Below are 16,735 nucleotides of genomic sequence, written 5' to 3'. Positions count from 1 at the left end.
ATTATAAAGGCACCTTTTTTAGATAGCGCAGACGTGTAGCACATCCTCCAACCCTCAGAGTACAATAGCAAGGCAATAGAGTGGGGGATAGTACTAGAAAAAGGGTACAATGTGCTATGTGGAACACATTTAAAAGTCCACAGTAAATACCAAACATTTCTTTCCACAGTTCAGGAGTCTCGCTCCACCCATCAGCCCTGCCCAAGACCTAACAGATCCCTGCACCACACACAGGAACAAACAGTATAAAAACCTAAATACCCCATCCATGCCCCTATGAGATGTCCTCTCTCTCTTATCAGAATTCTCAAAAAAGCGTGAGCCACCAGCAACTAGGTACACAAGCATTATGTCTTGCCTAACCTATCTACTTGCAGCTTTGCGGGTTAGGGCAAGGAGGCTACCATCCCCATCCATATTAGCTCTTGTTTGACAATGTGTAGCTGTTTCCAAGATTCGTGTGTTTCTCTGACTAAATTGCCCACTAATTTGCATATCACCTTTCTTCACCGGATAATCACTCACCTCGGGGTATCTTGTATAGCAACTGATACCTTATAGTTACGGATGTCTCTTTCCAGACCGTAAAATATAAATAACTGGCAACTCTCTGTAAGTCCTCCGCCATTTTAGGAAACATTACTATGTAGTTACACGGATTGCACTGTTTCTAGTGAAGTGCAAACACTCCACCAATGTCGGTTTTGTTTGTGATGGTTATTGGGGGGTTTCAAAAGTAGCTCAGATGTGTCAATGATGCCAGTGACTCATTCGGAAGTGTTGCAACTATTCCCTGAGTCACTCTAATGCAATCCCGTTAAGCTTCCAGGCTTCCGTTACCCTTTAAATATGGGACATTCCTAGAGCACACAACAAAGAGGTGTGTGCATCCATCCCGAGTGCGTTCTTCGACACCCGTAGATAAAGGTAGGACAACCCCTCGCAGCGGTTTTGTTAAATTATAATGCGATGTTTCAAACTTTTGTAATCATATTAATATCAGCATTAACCGTTTTTGTGGCGCGCGTTGCAAACTGGAATGTGTTGGCCACAGAAAGAATAGGTTGAATTGTTGCCTCTCTCAATGGTACTCCTTTTCGGACTCCTGAATAATGGCTTGGAGAGTCAGCCAAGCCAGCATTTAAACGCATAGGCAAGCAGGAAAGGCACAGACACTATAGTGTGCGAACAACAAAGTGAGCCATGTTCAACTGGCTACCATACACATGTATTCTGCTGTGGTTTGTGAATCTACTGGCAAGCACTGCCATTTTTGTACTGTCAGGCGTTTTTATCCTTTTGACGTTATTTATTTTATTCATGTATTTGTGTACAGGGAGGAACAATGGGCTTGTGATCACAAAAGAACATACAATAGATTAGAAATCAGATTTGCTAGGAAGCTGTGAGCTTCTTACAATGGGGTGAGTTTGAGTGACATTCTGAACAGGCTGAGTAATTGGAACACTCACCCGGGGCAATACATGGGTGGACATAGACTAAGGACAACCAACATTAGGTATTTGTAAGTGCAGGTAAGTGATAGAGCCAGTGGACTTAAGATGTCAATGTTGTTAAGATGTTGCTATGTTGTGGCTTGGATTTTTTTGGCCAAAGTTGTATTCTGTTTTATTCTAGGAAAGAGGAGCCAGCACCTGCTTAATTTCCTTTTTTATTTAATGTCACAAATTGGACACCAGTATTTTTGATCATTGTTCCTTCATGTGAAATAGAATTAAAGGCACCACTATAGACTCCATCCGCCCCTCTTCCTCACGCCACCCTGTACAGCTGTACCCCTCCTCTGTGCCCCTCAGTATCCCACCCCCCACTGCATATCTGTACTGTTGTATACCTCTGTAGAGCGCTCTGGTGCTTCTCGAAGCTAGATCCGTGCTCAATAAATATAATAATAATAATAATAATAATAATAATAATAATAATAATAATAATAATAATAGTAATAATAACAGTAATAATAGTAATATTGAGAAAGCCTGGGGTAGGAGTCACCAGAGTGGAGCTTATGGGTACAGGAATGACTCCAGCCAGCATCTGAACTGCGGGAGGAAGTATTGAGCTGATGATGGGGTAATCAAATACATTGTAGGACTATTGTTTTGCTGATGATGAAACAATTCATAATTGAATCAATAATGTATCAGTTAGTGCTCTAACCGTTAAATAATTTACCAAAGAATTGATGAGACAGCGAGGGGATACTGTATGACATTTTGTTGAATTGGTAATCTGCCCGAATATTATTGAGCAATAACGCCCGTGTTCATGAGCTAACGTGGCAACATTATAATATATTGGCGATTATCCACGCCAGGCTGCATTATGTGTCGGACGTGCTATCCAGTGTTCAAAGTCACGAGTTTAGTCACTAAATCGTGCAAGTCCTTGGCCACTGGCCAATCGCGCCCGGCGCCTGGCAGGGGCAGCAAGGGGCGAGGATGAGAGCTCAGTGCTGGCCCTGCGCCCACGGGCTAGGCGCTATCTGGGATTCCGCTGAGCACACGCCCGAGGGTCATGATCCAGTAGATTCCTGACTTTAGGGAAAGACTTTATTGAGCAAGGCCGTACGTGTTTTCCTAAAACACAAATGCGATTCACGTTGGCAACAACGCACCCCTCGCAATGCACGTCTGGGGTACGTAATTTGCATATTGCCACACAGGGTGCATAAGTAGGAGCGCGGCTTACGCAATTCTTACTCGTATGTGTAGCGCTTCTTCAGGACAATCGGGGGATTTGGTTAATATTTCTTAACACCTGTGGCGAGAATGATATTTACAGAGGATTTGAAAAGCTCTGTTGCAGCAATTAAAAAGCTGACTCATTGAGAGAAGCTTTGGGTTCAAATTCAGGGTAATTTGCCCTGTGTGATAACATGTACCTGAGACAGGGCCCGAGGTTGTCCTGGGAGTCTGCTGCGCTTGATTGCTAAATACCTGGTTATCTAAGGTGAGGAGTGCCATGGTCTGATTTACAGAGCATTTCTCAATGGGACTTTCCCATTGAGAAGTGCGTTTGTGATACAGACCCCGAGTGTTTCAAGCTACAATATAGAAAACTACATTCTTCGCGTTAGTCCTTTGATGAGTTTCATATGAACTCATAGCACCCCACCAGTTATCACGCTGGCACTCACTTTGCACACGCCACAGGTGTGAACGCAGAGCAACAAGATAGGTTAGCAAAAAAAATATGCAGCATTTTACCTTCATTGTTGTAATTGGAACTGCTATAAACTCCTTCGTTCAAGGGCCCCCCTGGTGACATATCTGCCTCATTCTCCCTTTTTCAGCTTTGAACAATGGTAAGATAGCTCAGTGAGTTAAGCGCTCACCTTGGTATTGCACCTGCAGTCACAGGATGTAATAACCGATGGGTCGACTCTGCCCGGGGTCCTTCTGAAGTCGATATATTGGGTATGATACAACCTGTTGCTCATCCTTTAAAAGGAGGAGGTATCTGGTATGAAGTGTGGTTTTAAAATTGAACGTTTCTGTTATTACTGTTTGCTCCACGTTTAAGTGGAGAACCTAAGACAATGGGCCAGATATGTAGAGCAAGCTGCAAAGCCAACCACCCTGTGTTTTTTTTCTGTTTTCGTTTTGTTGCAGGTATGAAGAGGCGTTTGCCAGCCTCTGCCTAATGGTACCATCTGTCCATAATATGGTGATATATCACAAATGGTGTGGGTACCTGAGCATATGATGTCAGTGGCTGGATAATGCCTACATAGGGCCTGTACAAAAGCTAAAACTTGCGTATCCAAACATGCTTGGTTTAAACAGGAATTTAGTGCAATCAATAGATGCAAGGGCACGTATTGCTTAAAAATGAAATGGACGAAGGCACGCTTTTTAAAGACATGTTTATTACATCAGGAGCTGATTTACGCCTTCAATTAGGCCATTAGCTTTCAGAAGACGTCTACACAACAACAATGGCCGGCCTATACCAGTCCATATTTCAAAATTACTGCCTGATAGCGCTATCTCAAAAGAGGTAGCAGCAATGAATATACAGTGCGAGGAGGAGCGGGTAGTCTGTGGGAGGAGCTGAGGTATCAGCATGGCCATGGGTGGTCAATGAGTGGAGAACATTCAAACCACATCCATTGTATGTGTGCCTCGTCACGTACCATCTCCCCCTCTATATGTACACATAATATGGCAACAGTGTTAATATATAGGTGGCACCTAATAGCTAAGATTAAAGACCAGTGACTTTGAAAGGTGCATCTTGATTTTGAGTGCTGAAGTGGAAGGTGCATTCGGGGTGACTAGCGTATTCTCTCGGGGATTGGTTTTTCCTGTGGCGCGTCGCCTGTGCCTGGATAGCCCCGATAGATGTGAGGAACATGGGAAAACCCAGCACAGAAAGGGCTATTTTCACATAAAATCCATGCAATAGCACATAAACTATGATGGACGGGCAAAAGCTAAATGATAATGTCCTTGTTAATGAGAAGCAGAGCCCGGATCCTGCCAGATCACATATCCCAGGTCTATAGGATTTCGAAGTTTGCAAGAAGGAGGAGGCATTAACTATGGGGGCCCTACATAATCTCAACATTTCTACCTTGACTCTGGGAAAGGATTTGAAGAGGAATGATTATGGAGACACTGTCTATTGTGGTCCAGGAGAATCAAAAGGGGATTCTGAAACCTCATATTACCCCTCCCCCCTCCCGGCTCACATAACCACACCGGGACCCGGTACAGCACTCTGTGACTATGCACTGCAAGTCTCGCATCAGTGTCAGTGATAGCTGAGGTTATGAGAACGGAGCCCCCCTCACACATTTACAGAAAATATTTGGACAGGGACTTTATACTAAAGTGTGTGTATGCTGAGCAGCTGCCAATCAAACAAGCATTTACAAAGTCAATAGTAATGTCCAGATGACCTCACACTCCTCCAGGCTCCCCCAGCACTTAAGGGTCTGTATCTGCAACCTACAGTCCCTGTTCTCTCTGCACTCATGAGCCTCCCTTCGGCAACACATGTTGAGATACCTGCAGTACCCCCACCTTGTCACTGCCCCCTTCCTACCCTCCCCACACTTGTGCGATCTGAATGACACAAGGCCTAGTTAGATCATTGTCTTGTCCTCCTTTTGTCCCCCTCTCCTTGTCTTGTCGCGACTGGAAACACTTGTGTACAGGCGCGTTATAAATGACTTGTCATATCATATCAATAGGTTGTAGGGTGAATGACCCAAAACCCGACCGATAAAAACAATCCCAAATAGGCCAAATAATCATTGCAGCGTCTGCAAGAACAACAACGTTTCATTACTTGCAAAGGTATCAGATGGTCCCGCAGATCGAAAAAGCACAGAGTCCTCCCCCCCACCCAAACAATTACATCTTTTATAGCGGAAACTCACAAATTAACAGAACTATGCATAAAAAAGATTACAACATTGTCCTGCACTCCCCATTGCCTAACATCTATACACAAATGATCCCTTATATATCCATTACCCTATTGCGCAGACATTATTTAAACACATTCCCCGAAACATGTGCCCTACTACATTGACACTATGAAACTTAGGAGTTGATTAACTACCAGGTAAATATTCTTGACCATCACGTGATTTGCATCCCTCCGTCGGATCATGATCAAAGTGTGAATAGCGAGATCAATGCTGGTTTGATAATACAATGGCCCTCCTCATTATACCAGACACTGTGGCACGCACAAACAGCTCCTTAACTTTGAAGATAAATGTATCGCCATCCCCTCTGCTCCTCCCTTCCCAAATCGTCCAATCCCAGATCACGGAACAGCCCTATCACATCTCTCCCCTTATCTCTATGGAACCCAGGTGCCCATGAATGATGTAATCGGGGCACCACTCTGATGTCTGATTTTTGCATATTTGTTAGTCACTAGAGTGCGGCACCTGCGGTTCAAATAGGATGACCGATCTTCGGCTTAATGCAAAAGTGCTCTAAATCTTCACCAAGCCTCTTGGCATCATAGAACCCCATGCCCTGTTCACATGAATTTTACCTTCAAAAGGCTCATCCCTACCCTTTCTCCTTAGCCCCAACATTCTTTTCCCAGCTCCTCCGAGCTATGCAGCTTGACTCAATTAACTTTTATCGACACAACGCGGCTGCCTGTGATCTTAACATCATAACATATCTCTGCGGCGAAGAAGGGGGACTTGTCTCCGGACGGACAGAGCCGCAGTTCCACGTTGAGCCTGTTTCTCATACTTTCAAAAGCGCATCCTGTAACATGCATAAAAATACAGCATGATGGAACTCCTGCTACCATAGCCCCCGGAACTCGCCTTTACCACAACACTTCTCTAACTTAATCTCATACGCCTACCTATGTCAGCTACCTGCTCACACATCCCTTAAAAAATAACACTGTACACTAGCGCTAAATGCAAGATACATCACCCTATCTTTAACCTCTGCAACCACAATGTGAATACATTGTTATTCTTTCTGTAAGCCTATAAGGTGCTGCTAATATGTGCCAAAGCTAACTACAAATGGCCACATGCACACTTAGCCGCCTCCAACGAGAACTGCTAGCACTAGGACGCCTGCTAATATATCTTTCGCAATCTAAATCTCTTCGTCTGACTAGGACGTTGCACTTACTGACACAATTTGCCATGTGTTGCCATTATCTGCCATAGAAGTACCATAATTTGTCCCATAGGAACAAAATGAGGGTAATTTCCCTTAAAGCGCACATTGCATGGAGGGGACTGCCAATGTAGGCACTTTTGTGCTCACTGGCACCTTCTGTGCAATGTTCTTCTCTTGGACTACAAAGTGCAAAGGAGTCTGTTGAAGCTGCTCAAGACAGGTAGCCCTTTTTTTTTCCTTTTGCACTTCATAAAGCAATGTAGTGTACATCGATTAAAAGGTGACCTATTATAAGGGATAAAGCCAAAAGAAATGAGCACTTTGCGTGTTCCCGGACAGGGAATTAGCGAATGAAAGGCCAGGAGACCTTTCCAGAGGCGCCACACACACACACACACACAGTTACACACACAAGATGTTCATGAACTAGGGTTTAATAACTCACCGTAAGTCACTTAACCTCTCCCCTGGACATATCTTTGTCTGTAGTGAATAATACTGTTCTTTTTTTCTAGATACTACAGCTCAGCATGAAGAAACTCTTCGTCCTGGTCTGCGCGCTGTCCTTAGCTTTGTGTGCTGTGGTAAGTACAGTAGCCTGCGCTGTAAGTCAGCATTTCCTGCTCCACACCCCATAATACCCGCACGTTTGCCCCTACTAAAAGCCCCCACGCTCATTGTCTAATCCACAAAACAGACAGCAGAACCATGACTTCACGTAAAACGATTGTGGGCATCAGCCATAAGTCTTGTTGTTGTTGTAAACCCGCTTAGCATTCTGGGTACACATGCACAAAGGTTGTTTTGAATGTTCACACACGCCTTGTACACGAACATTTGCAGAAAAGCATGCCCCGATTCATGCATGGTTCGACCTTGCAAGAGCATGGGATGTGCCACAACACACAAAGGTGCCCCAGGTGCCTAGGAAGTGGGCAAAGGCAGATAGGCGATGCGTTAAGGGGTAGCCTTGTCATGGGGAAACACATTAATGATTCATGAAGTCATGCATTCCATATTTAGTTTATTTTTCATTTAATTGTATTTTGATTTGCCATGCCCCATATGCAAAAGCCTATTGCTTCATGGCACTATATGAGCACCTCCAACCCTGGCATAGGTGTATGCCTCGCTGGGCCAGGCAAAGAGCAGATGGCGTCAATCCTGTCTGTACACGTATCCTGTGATTGTCATTGTGAAAATGGCCACCAGGTGGTGACATTTCCCAAAAAATGCACCGGCCAGAAAATCAAACACTTTCCCCGAATATTCTCGGATTGGAGGTAATAATATATAATTATACACCCCCCCCCCTTGAATATTTAGGGACATGAACAGGCGTAGCTCGAGAAGCCTTTTCTCTGGCAGTGGTATTCAAACTTTTTTTAATGCGGTGCCCCCACCCCTTGAGTAATAATAATACTGCCAAAGCCCCCTCATTGAGTAAAAGTATTGTTGCTGGGCCTCCAGATGACATATCTGCTTACATTTTCTATTAAAAGCAGTCATTGTCCTGCTTTTGGAAGTGCCCCTCCTTCAGACATCCATTGGGCCCCCCTCTGGTGGTTACGGGGCGGAGGGCAGCCCCACAGTTTGAAGACCAGTGTTCTATGGGAAGGTGGTCAATCAAGCTTTAGTTGGCTGTTCTTTTTGCATGACAGTCTGATTTCACCCACAAAGAGAGTCAGGCACAAAAATGCACAGTCAGCAAGGGGCCCACGCCTGGAATCTGCCTCATCCCTTAGTCAAGTGTTAGTTGGAGCTACTAAGCCACACTTCTTGTGTGAATAGCATAGCCTTGTTCAAGAGTATGCTAAGAGCAAGAAGGTCTTGTGATTGATAAATTTCTTCTTCACTTAGTTTAACTGACCCTTCAGCAAAGTCATGGGTGTATGCGAGACTCCGTTTTTTGCAAAGCTGTCACACAAAACCTCCAAACAACATTGCACATTTAGATATGCATGAGGCACACCTGGTATATACAGAACATACATTCAATATTACACCGATCGAGAACAAAGTTGACTCGCCCTAATATGAAACTAAAGAATTGATTGTTCGGAGTATGTGTCTATGCCATTTCCTGTAACTGAAGGTTCTGTTTCATTTCTGTGTTGCCTGCCTGAGGAAGAGTTCCATGTGGCCAGGAAGGATGGCAGGCGCGTGTCGGAACTAGCCTAATGACGTCATGGCCGCTGCATGCACTTGCTTTGTATTTGTGTGCGCAGTTAGAGATTCTTTGTCCAGTGACATTATTTGACCAAAGACTGCCTTATGCTCCTTTAAGGCAGTCAGGATTGCAATTACTCCGTCAGGTAGGGAAGCGTTGCGCTTCAAAAAACACAGCGGCCGCGTACTCGGTGAGCCTGAACGCACGCGCAACGCAGGTACTTGGGGGGTTAAATCAACTGTTTAGTTTGTTATACAGTTGTATTTTCGGTTTATACTAATGAGAACCACATTTAGATAGCTCTGTTGCCATAGATAAGAAACCATGTGCCTCGCTCTAGAACGTTCTACTTTAAATATCAACTGCACAGTGATAGTTTGCAATGGTGATAAACCTTTTTCTATTTCCTTTTTTCTCTCATTCCTTCAGACCGAGGAGAAGCATGAACGTCGCAAAAGAGCTTTAGATGTAAGTGTCCCTTCTCATGCATGCGTTTGCACTGCAGCAAATGAAAACTACAACACCACCTCTGTATAGCTGGAATGGTGTGGGCCAGTCGCGCCACAAAGCTGGCGCAGGCGTGCACTGCTGGGCACTGGATCCAGCACGTGGTGCAGTGATTAATGAGGTCCAATCAGCCGAACTCATAAAAGCAAAAGATCAGGCAAAGCTATGAGCAGCTTAGCTGCAACGGCAAGTCATGTTCTCCTTTTCTCTCCTTGTTCATCCTGTGCTGGCTTTCAACCTGGCACATGCCCAACACCCTTTAAGTGACGCAATTTCAAAATGCATCGTTTAATTTGAAAAGCAAAACATACATATATAATAATAAAATGAATTAGCTAATGACAGAACCCTTCCGCTCCCCCTGCAGCCAGTTTATTTAAGATTATGGCAGTACTACAAATCCCTCGGATTCCGGCCTCGATTTGTTCCCTACTTTGTGCCAGCTACAACCACTACAGCAACGACTACAACCACTACCACTACTGCCACTACTACTACTCCCACCACCACCACCACCACCGCCACCACTACTAAGGCTGCTGCTGCTGGCGGCGGCTAGGGAATGAAATAAGGTTGGTATCAAAGAAGGTAAATTGGGGTGGCATTTCCAAGCCTTATTGATTTTTTTTTTGTTATAGCATATCTGTCAGCTTGCACTCCTAGAGTGTGCACATCACAAGCAGCAGTGACCCAAAGTAATTGTCACTGTGGTGAATAGGCTATATATGTAGAGTTAAGATAAGGTCGATGAACACATGTATGAAGTCTCAATGGCATGAAACCTCTTAAGAACTGAACATATATGTACTGTGCACTATTACCATAGGCTCAGGTGGCATGCAACGCTTCCCTTATTACATGTGTGCGGTTTCTCTCGGCTTATCTCACCAGTATTGCCCTGGCACCTTCCAAACATCTCTTCTTCTGAAGTCGGGCAAAGCGCCACTGCACTATTGGTGATGCCAGCCATATCTTGTCTCCGTCAACATCTGCTTCGGATCAGTGTTCTTAGTTTAGGAGCCAAAGGGATTATCACTATGTTTCTCCACGTCACTGGCATGGCCTGCGGATTTAATGCTCATTGGTTAGCTAGGGAATATTGCAGACCTTTTGAATAGAGAAGTTGGACCATCCACACATTCTGTAATATATCTCTCCTCCCCTGTCTCTTCTCTTTTTTCTAATCATGTTCACATGTTCAGACTTCACTTTTGTGGTCCATTTGGGTTAATTCAAGTGTTTCTGTGCTATAGCGGCAAATCCAATAGTTTTGCGTTGCACACCGGATGTATTTTGAAGTGTGTTTATAGTTCTCTAACTTGCTCCCTTGCTGTCGGCGCGCCACCCCATTTCATTCTGTCGATGGCCGTATTGGCGGAAGGCTGAAATAAAACATGTTCAAACTCGGTGTTCACTTGCCTTCACACTTCAAAAGAGTGCCACTTCCATTTTGAAGTGCAGCGGGGTGTTCCTTTATGTCACTGCTAAAATGAAAACCATGATGTACAAAAGAATTGAACACACAAAACATGTAAAATGAAGTGTGATCGTTCCAACACTGGGGAAACGTACTATGTAATACACCCTGAAAGTCTGACAGCAAACCTTCTTAGGGTGACTGAAGAATTCTTTCAGCTCCCTCTTTCTACCTCTAAGCTTTGCCTGCACATGGGATACTAGAGCGTAACAGTGCCTTTATTTACAGGTATATATAGTGGGTAAGCCATGTACTCGGCTCTTTCTCCAGAGCCCAGAGAATCCGGGAAAATGAGCCCAACCACTCCTGCATGTACGAGATTAGTCTCATTCACCCTGATTCCCATAATTCACTGCGTTCACTGGTAACAGGCCTTGGTTTGCGGGTGGAGCATAGGTTCTAGTGCCTTTAATCCTTGCCTGAATGAATCGAAAAGGATGTCGGCCATACGCTCGGGAGCAAAGCGGATATTAACAATGGTGACTGCAACGACAAAGATGGCCGCCTTCATCAACCATGGATTCCTACAGACCGAGTCAGCATTTTCCTAGTACTATAAAGGCAGGCACAGCCCACCGGAATCCAGCCATTCGCACTGGCTTTTTGATTCCATATGGGAATCAAAACCCAGGCGAAGTGCAGGGAATTATTCAAAATAGGCTCCTAGCGGAATAGGGTAGACGTACATAAAGGCACAGAATGTTTTTGTCTATGTGTTTGCCCTATTTGGAATCATGAATTATGTGTGCATCGCACCTCCGCATTAGCTCACTGCTTCCTAATGCGAAACATCAGTCTGGAGGTCATTCAAAGGCATTGGATCAATCGCTGCATCTAAAACAGTGATTAAAGGAAACGGATAAAAGTACCATGTGTCTCCTGCAAACTAGTCTTTCCAAATAATGAACATCTTCTATATGTAACATAAAGAGCATAACATGAAAGATACTGCTGTTGAATGGGAGACCAGCTCCACATGGCCTGGGTGCTAAGTCAGGGAGCCAGGCCTCCCGCTCGAGGCTAGTGGTATTAGAACTGAAAGCACATGCTCTCATTTGGCTGCAATAGTATCTGTGGGGTGCATGTGTGTTTTATGTATTCATAGATACATTTTATTGAGGTGCAGCACACCAAACACGGCCCTTTTATTGTCAATTCTCAGCAGTGATGATGATGTGGGTGTCTGCCCCATGCAGGGCTCTTGAGTTGATTGACAGGCGTTTCTCATTGTGGTTGTTACGGTGTCTGATCCTGGTTGGGGGGGACCTTGCTTGATCTAAGTCTGGTTGGCTGGAAGGTGTGTCCTCCTTAGTGAGAAGGTGTTCCTGGTAGGGGCTATGAAGGGAGTGAAGGTGGCACCCGCCGGTGCTCTTTCCAGTGCCCTAACCTAAACCTCTGGCCCAGGCTGGGTTTGGAACTTGATACTTTGCTCCACCTTCCGGTTAAATGGACACCCAATTTCCAGCGGCTAAAACGAGGCTGTAACGGAAGCCGCGTGCATGATGATACGTGTGGCCTGCAAATCACTGATGCTTTTAATTTTACCACATAAAACGGGATTTTTTGGCCATTAGAAGTAATGAGATTTCTAAAAGTTGTGCTGCTTTTTTTCAGATTTCCCACCCAAAAGAAAGGAGCAATGAAGCAGAGCACAAGGGCCGCCACTACCTCGACAGCAACATTCCTGAGAGACTATTTTTCATGCCTATTCTTATTGTTTTTGGGGATTTCCTTCTTTCAGATATAAGTGAGCTCTCATTATCCTGTCAGAAAATAAATCATTTCTAGATGCTTCCTTAAGCAAATTACGCGTGTTCCTTGCTTTCTATGGTGCAAAGTGTAACGCCATTCACATCACTAGCTCCACATACATGTCAGATGTATTGTGACATATTTCCCAAGTGTAGTGGCAAACGCCCCCAGGGTTGGATTTACAAAAACGGCAATTTGCATATACGTTCCTGGAATTCATACCACGTATTGCTATGTACATGGCCTCCACGGGTTCTGGCAGACCTGAAAGGGATGGGGTGGGTGAGTTGGGGTCGTGGGGATAGAGGGAAAACGCAAGATAGCGTTGCTGCTCTGGTGGTGCCTGCAGGCCGGAAGTGACCTCAGCTCCGAGTGCCGGTCTGTTTCTAGGTGTTCTGTGGTGAGAGTCTAACGTGACTTGTGCCCTGGGGGAAGCCTCCTGCGCTCATGGTGCTAGAATCCATGGCGGTGATTTGAATATGCAAGCTGATCACAGAGGTAGTGTTTGATGCCTGTTAGGAGTGTCATGTGCGGGTGGCCTAGTTGGTATGTGAAGCATTTCCGGTGGTCTTTCTGCAGGTCGCCCATTAATAATCTGGGGGTGGTAGTGGGATAGTGGGACAGGTGCAAAGGCTGCTGTGTTGATGGGCGCTGGCTGAAAGTACCCGAGTCCTGAGTGCTGCACTGGTTATGTGGGTTTTGCAGCGCCATAGGTGTTTATCCACAGCCAGGGAGAGCCATAGAGTTCAAAGATGCCTGTGCCCTTGTCCTGCGTTACCCTCTGCTGTGTGTGTGGGAGGGGAGGTGGGGGGGCTGACACTGTGAGCTTTATTGGAGCTCCATGCAAGCTAGAGGAAATGTACTGTGAAGAGAGAATGTGTTGGGCGCATTCCGAGACAAAGATACGTGGTCCCCAATCCAGGGAAAGGAATAGGGAGGTCTGTAAGAGATGTGTGGTAGGAATGGTTTGAATCCAATGTGTGAATAACATTTATTTAGTGTACCACAAGCAGGAGGCCCTGGAATGGTGTGATACTGCCCACACATCTTCAGATATGGTGTACTGGCAGTGAAGGGATGTCAATTCCCATCAATGCAATGGCAAACAATTCTTTGCATGGTCCTTCCATCTCCTGTTTTCCCACTGATTTCCCACTGTGCAGCACCTGCAAAAACAAAATTCGGCTTTTTCGATGCACAGTCAACAGAGAACCATAAATGAAGGATGCACACTTTGTTGGCCTTTTAAAAGTGATTAGGTCAGCAACAGGAGCAAAACAGCATTGGCACGTGCTCCATACAAACAGCTCTGCTTTCAATGAAGTGGAAACAGCAGAAAAGGCATGGGACAAGGCACACCATTCCTTTCTCTGCATGCAGCCCATTCCATAAGGGTTGCCTGCATGCTGCAAGCACCCCACACAGAAACTATGAACTGCGCACTCCATGTCTAGCTCCCACACGTGCAGGAAATACTCACAGAGCCATGCACCATGCTGTTGAATCCTGTTTCCTGAGATTCCGTTTTTGAGACTTGTGGATTTCTGCAGACCACGCCCACGTTTCCTGACCCAGGAAAGAGTAGACAAAGTCTGTAGAACTGAATGCTGCAAATAGGGTCGCAGTGTTAGTCATGGAGGCCACAATTGCTAACTTCTGCTGTTCTCGTGTGAGAAGCATTGGTTGACCAGAGGAGACTGAACTGTATAAGTATATTCAAAGTCTCGGGAGGATAGTTCAGGGGCAACGCGCTCACCGTGGAAACCGGACGACGCGGAGCAACACAGGTTCAATCCCACGGCCCGTGCTTAGAAACCTCTGGTTATTAAGTGCGTTATAAATAACCAATTATAATTATAATTATAATAATACCCATGTACCCCTATGGGAATATCTCAAATGTGGTTACAAAATCCAGTTCTAACTGTATAGTTTATTTCTTGTGTTTATCTTACCCAAACATAATGAAAAGACATAGGGATTAAATGCGTGGTAATATGTTTCATTCAAGACACTAGGGGCCTCATTACAACCCAGGCGGTAAGTTCCCTACTTTACCACCATGGTGTAAACTCCGTTTACACCATATTGGATGGCGGATTTACCGCCCCATTCCAAGGTGAGTGGGGCGGTAAATCCCCATTCCCCATTTACCCTTCCCCATTCCCATTTTTGCCCCATAGGGCATAATGGGAGTGGGGAAGGTGCTAATTACGGCACCGTAAATTACGGTGCCGTAATTAGCACTAAGGCGGGTTAGCGCCTTGCATTTTAACGCCTGCTAAAAGCAGGCTTTAAAATGGTAATCAGGCGTTAAGGGTTAACGGCGCCGACGGCGCCGTTAAACCCTTAAAGCCTGGGTTGTAATGAGGCCCTAGGCCTCAATACACAGGGCCTCATTACGACCCAGGCGGTAAGTTACCGCCTGGGCCGTGACTTTACCACCATGGCGTAAACTATGTTTACGCCATGGTGGTTGGCGGACTTACCGCCCCATTCCGACCTTGGCGGGGCGGTAAGTCCCCAATCCCCATTTACCCTTCCCCATTCCCATTTTTGCCCCATAGGGCATAATGGGAGTGGGGAAGGCGTTAATTACGCCACCGTAAATTACGGTGGCGTAATTAACTCCATGGTCCCTTAGCGCCATGGATTTTAACACCTGCTAAAAGCAGGTGTTAAAACCTCCATGGCGCTAAGGGACCTCGTAATCAGGCGGTAAGGGTCGGCGCTCTTTACGCTGCCGTAAACCCCTTACCGCCTGGGTCGTAATGAGGCCCACAGAATGCGGTAAACCATGGTGCTATTAGCACCATGGTTGCCGCCGGTACCATACCGGTACCACGATGGAGAAAAGGGGAATTTGGTGGCGGTAATTCCCCCTTTCTCCATGGCCCTTCCCCATTCCCATTTTTGCCCCATAGGGCTCAATGGGAATGGGGAAGGAGCTAATTGCGGTACCGTAATTAGCACCAAGGTCCCTTTGCGGGTCCCAACTTTAACGGCTGGTCTACACCAGCCGTTAAGGTCGGGTCCCGCAAAGGGACCTCGTAGTAAGGCGGTAAGGGTTTACAGGTACCGGTGCCCTTACCGGTACCGGTAAACCCTTACCATCTACCGTGTAATGAGGCCCACTGAGTTTGCATGAACATTAGGATTCTGTTCCTAAAACAAATTCGACAGTATGCACATTCACAAGAGTGTTCCTTTATATGGAACTAAGATGTAATGTAGAATGACACGAAGAAGAGCACATCCTTAGGTGTGAAAGATGGACCGTACATCTTATGTTTTTTATAGATACATAGAAGATATCTTTGGAATATGGACAGGAACAGCAGATCAACTTACTTACATCGTTGAATACATGAACAACATGACACCAAGGATAAGGTTTACTTCAAACCACAGCAAAGTCTCTATGGAGTTTCTGGATGTGGAGACTGCATGGGTAGTATGGAACCCTTCAAACCACAGTATATACCAAGCCACTGACAAGAACAGTGTATTACTTGCTTCACCTTTTCACCCTGAAAGAATGATAGAGAACATTCCATGCAGCCAGTTTTTTGAGACACAGGTGAATAATCTCTGAATCTCAAGAATACACAAAAAAAGACATCAGAATTGTGCACTCAGTTCTTAGACAGAGGATGCGCCCAGGATGATGAGGATTCAGCAGCTCGAAGGTAACATCTTGCCTTGCTAAAAAATGCAAGCCTGGATGTGACTGCCTACTCATAGTACAGTGTTCGTTGATGATCACTTCATGCAAACTGAACCAGGTAACTGACCAGGCTTGAAAGATAATTGAAGGACAGCATCAGTGACGTAGAGTTTGTATTTTAGGAAAAAACATTTTCTTATTTTTTTATTTTATTATAATTCATTGAATCAACCATTTTTTCAAAGTAAACATTTAACATCACTATGTCCACTTCATCCGGTCAAAAAAAGAAAGGAAGGCATGAAAGGAAGAAAATGGAGAGGATAGAATAGAGAATAAGTCTTCTGTCAAAAAGTCTCCTGCACATCCAACTTTCAAACAAAATTTAAGATAATAGCCTTTTTCATAAAAGATTTTGACTAACCACATGTTAAGATTTATCGCCCACCTTATTGGAACACTCTCGATATCGTTTTTGATCTAGTTAAACATTTCACCAAGGTAAACATCGATAGTTTCAATTG

General features: G+C 45.0%; 1 protein-coding gene across 2 annotated transcripts; it reads left to right on the top strand.

Moving 5' to 3' along the window:
- The first annotated feature begins 851 nt into the window (after positions 1–851).
- Positions 852–12,597, top strand: LOC138515841 (mushroom body large-type Kenyon cell-specific protein 1-like). Of its 2 annotated transcripts, none has more exons than XM_069630585.1 (5): positions 852–927; positions 7,154–7,222; positions 9,238–9,276; positions 9,683–9,887; positions 12,407–12,597. In XM_069630585.1, exons 2-4 carry the CDS (start codon positions 7,169–7,171, stop codon positions 9,872–9,874), a joined length of 285 nt encoding a protein of 94 aa, XP_069486686.1. In that variant the 5' UTR covers positions 852–927; positions 7,154–7,168; the 3' UTR covers positions 9,875–9,887; positions 12,407–12,597. The 2 variants fall into 2 exon arrangements, with proteins under 2 accessions (XP_069486686.1, XP_069486687.1); XM_069630586.1 differs by having other exon boundaries at positions 9,683–9,903.
- Positions 12,598–16,735: the final 4,138 nt, after the last annotated feature.

Source organism: Ambystoma mexicanum, chromosome 6q (assembly GCF_040938575.1).
Source record: "Ambystoma mexicanum isolate Mex_15411 chromosome 6q, UKY_AmexF1_1, whole genome shotgun sequence".
NCBI classification, from domain to species: domain Eukaryota; kingdom Metazoa; phylum Chordata; class Amphibia; order Caudata; family Ambystomatidae; genus Ambystoma; species Ambystoma mexicanum.
The sequence above is the reverse complement of the archived record's forward strand: the minus strand, read 5'-3'. Positions and strand labels throughout refer to the sequence as shown.

Coding starts and splice junctions, on each gene's coding strand:
- LOC138515841 (XM_069630585.1), top strand. CDS start 7,169: ATGAAGAAACTCTTCGTCCTGGTCTGCGCGCTGTCCTTAGCTTTGTGT. Junction 7,223..9,237: donor CCTTAGCTTTGTGTGCTGTG/GTAAGTACAGTA, acceptor TCATTCCTTCAG/ACCGAGGAGAAGCATGAACG. Junction 9,277..9,682: donor GTCGCAAAAGAGCTTTAGAT/GTAAGTGTCCCT, acceptor CTCCCCCTGCAG/CCAGTTTATTTAAGATTATG.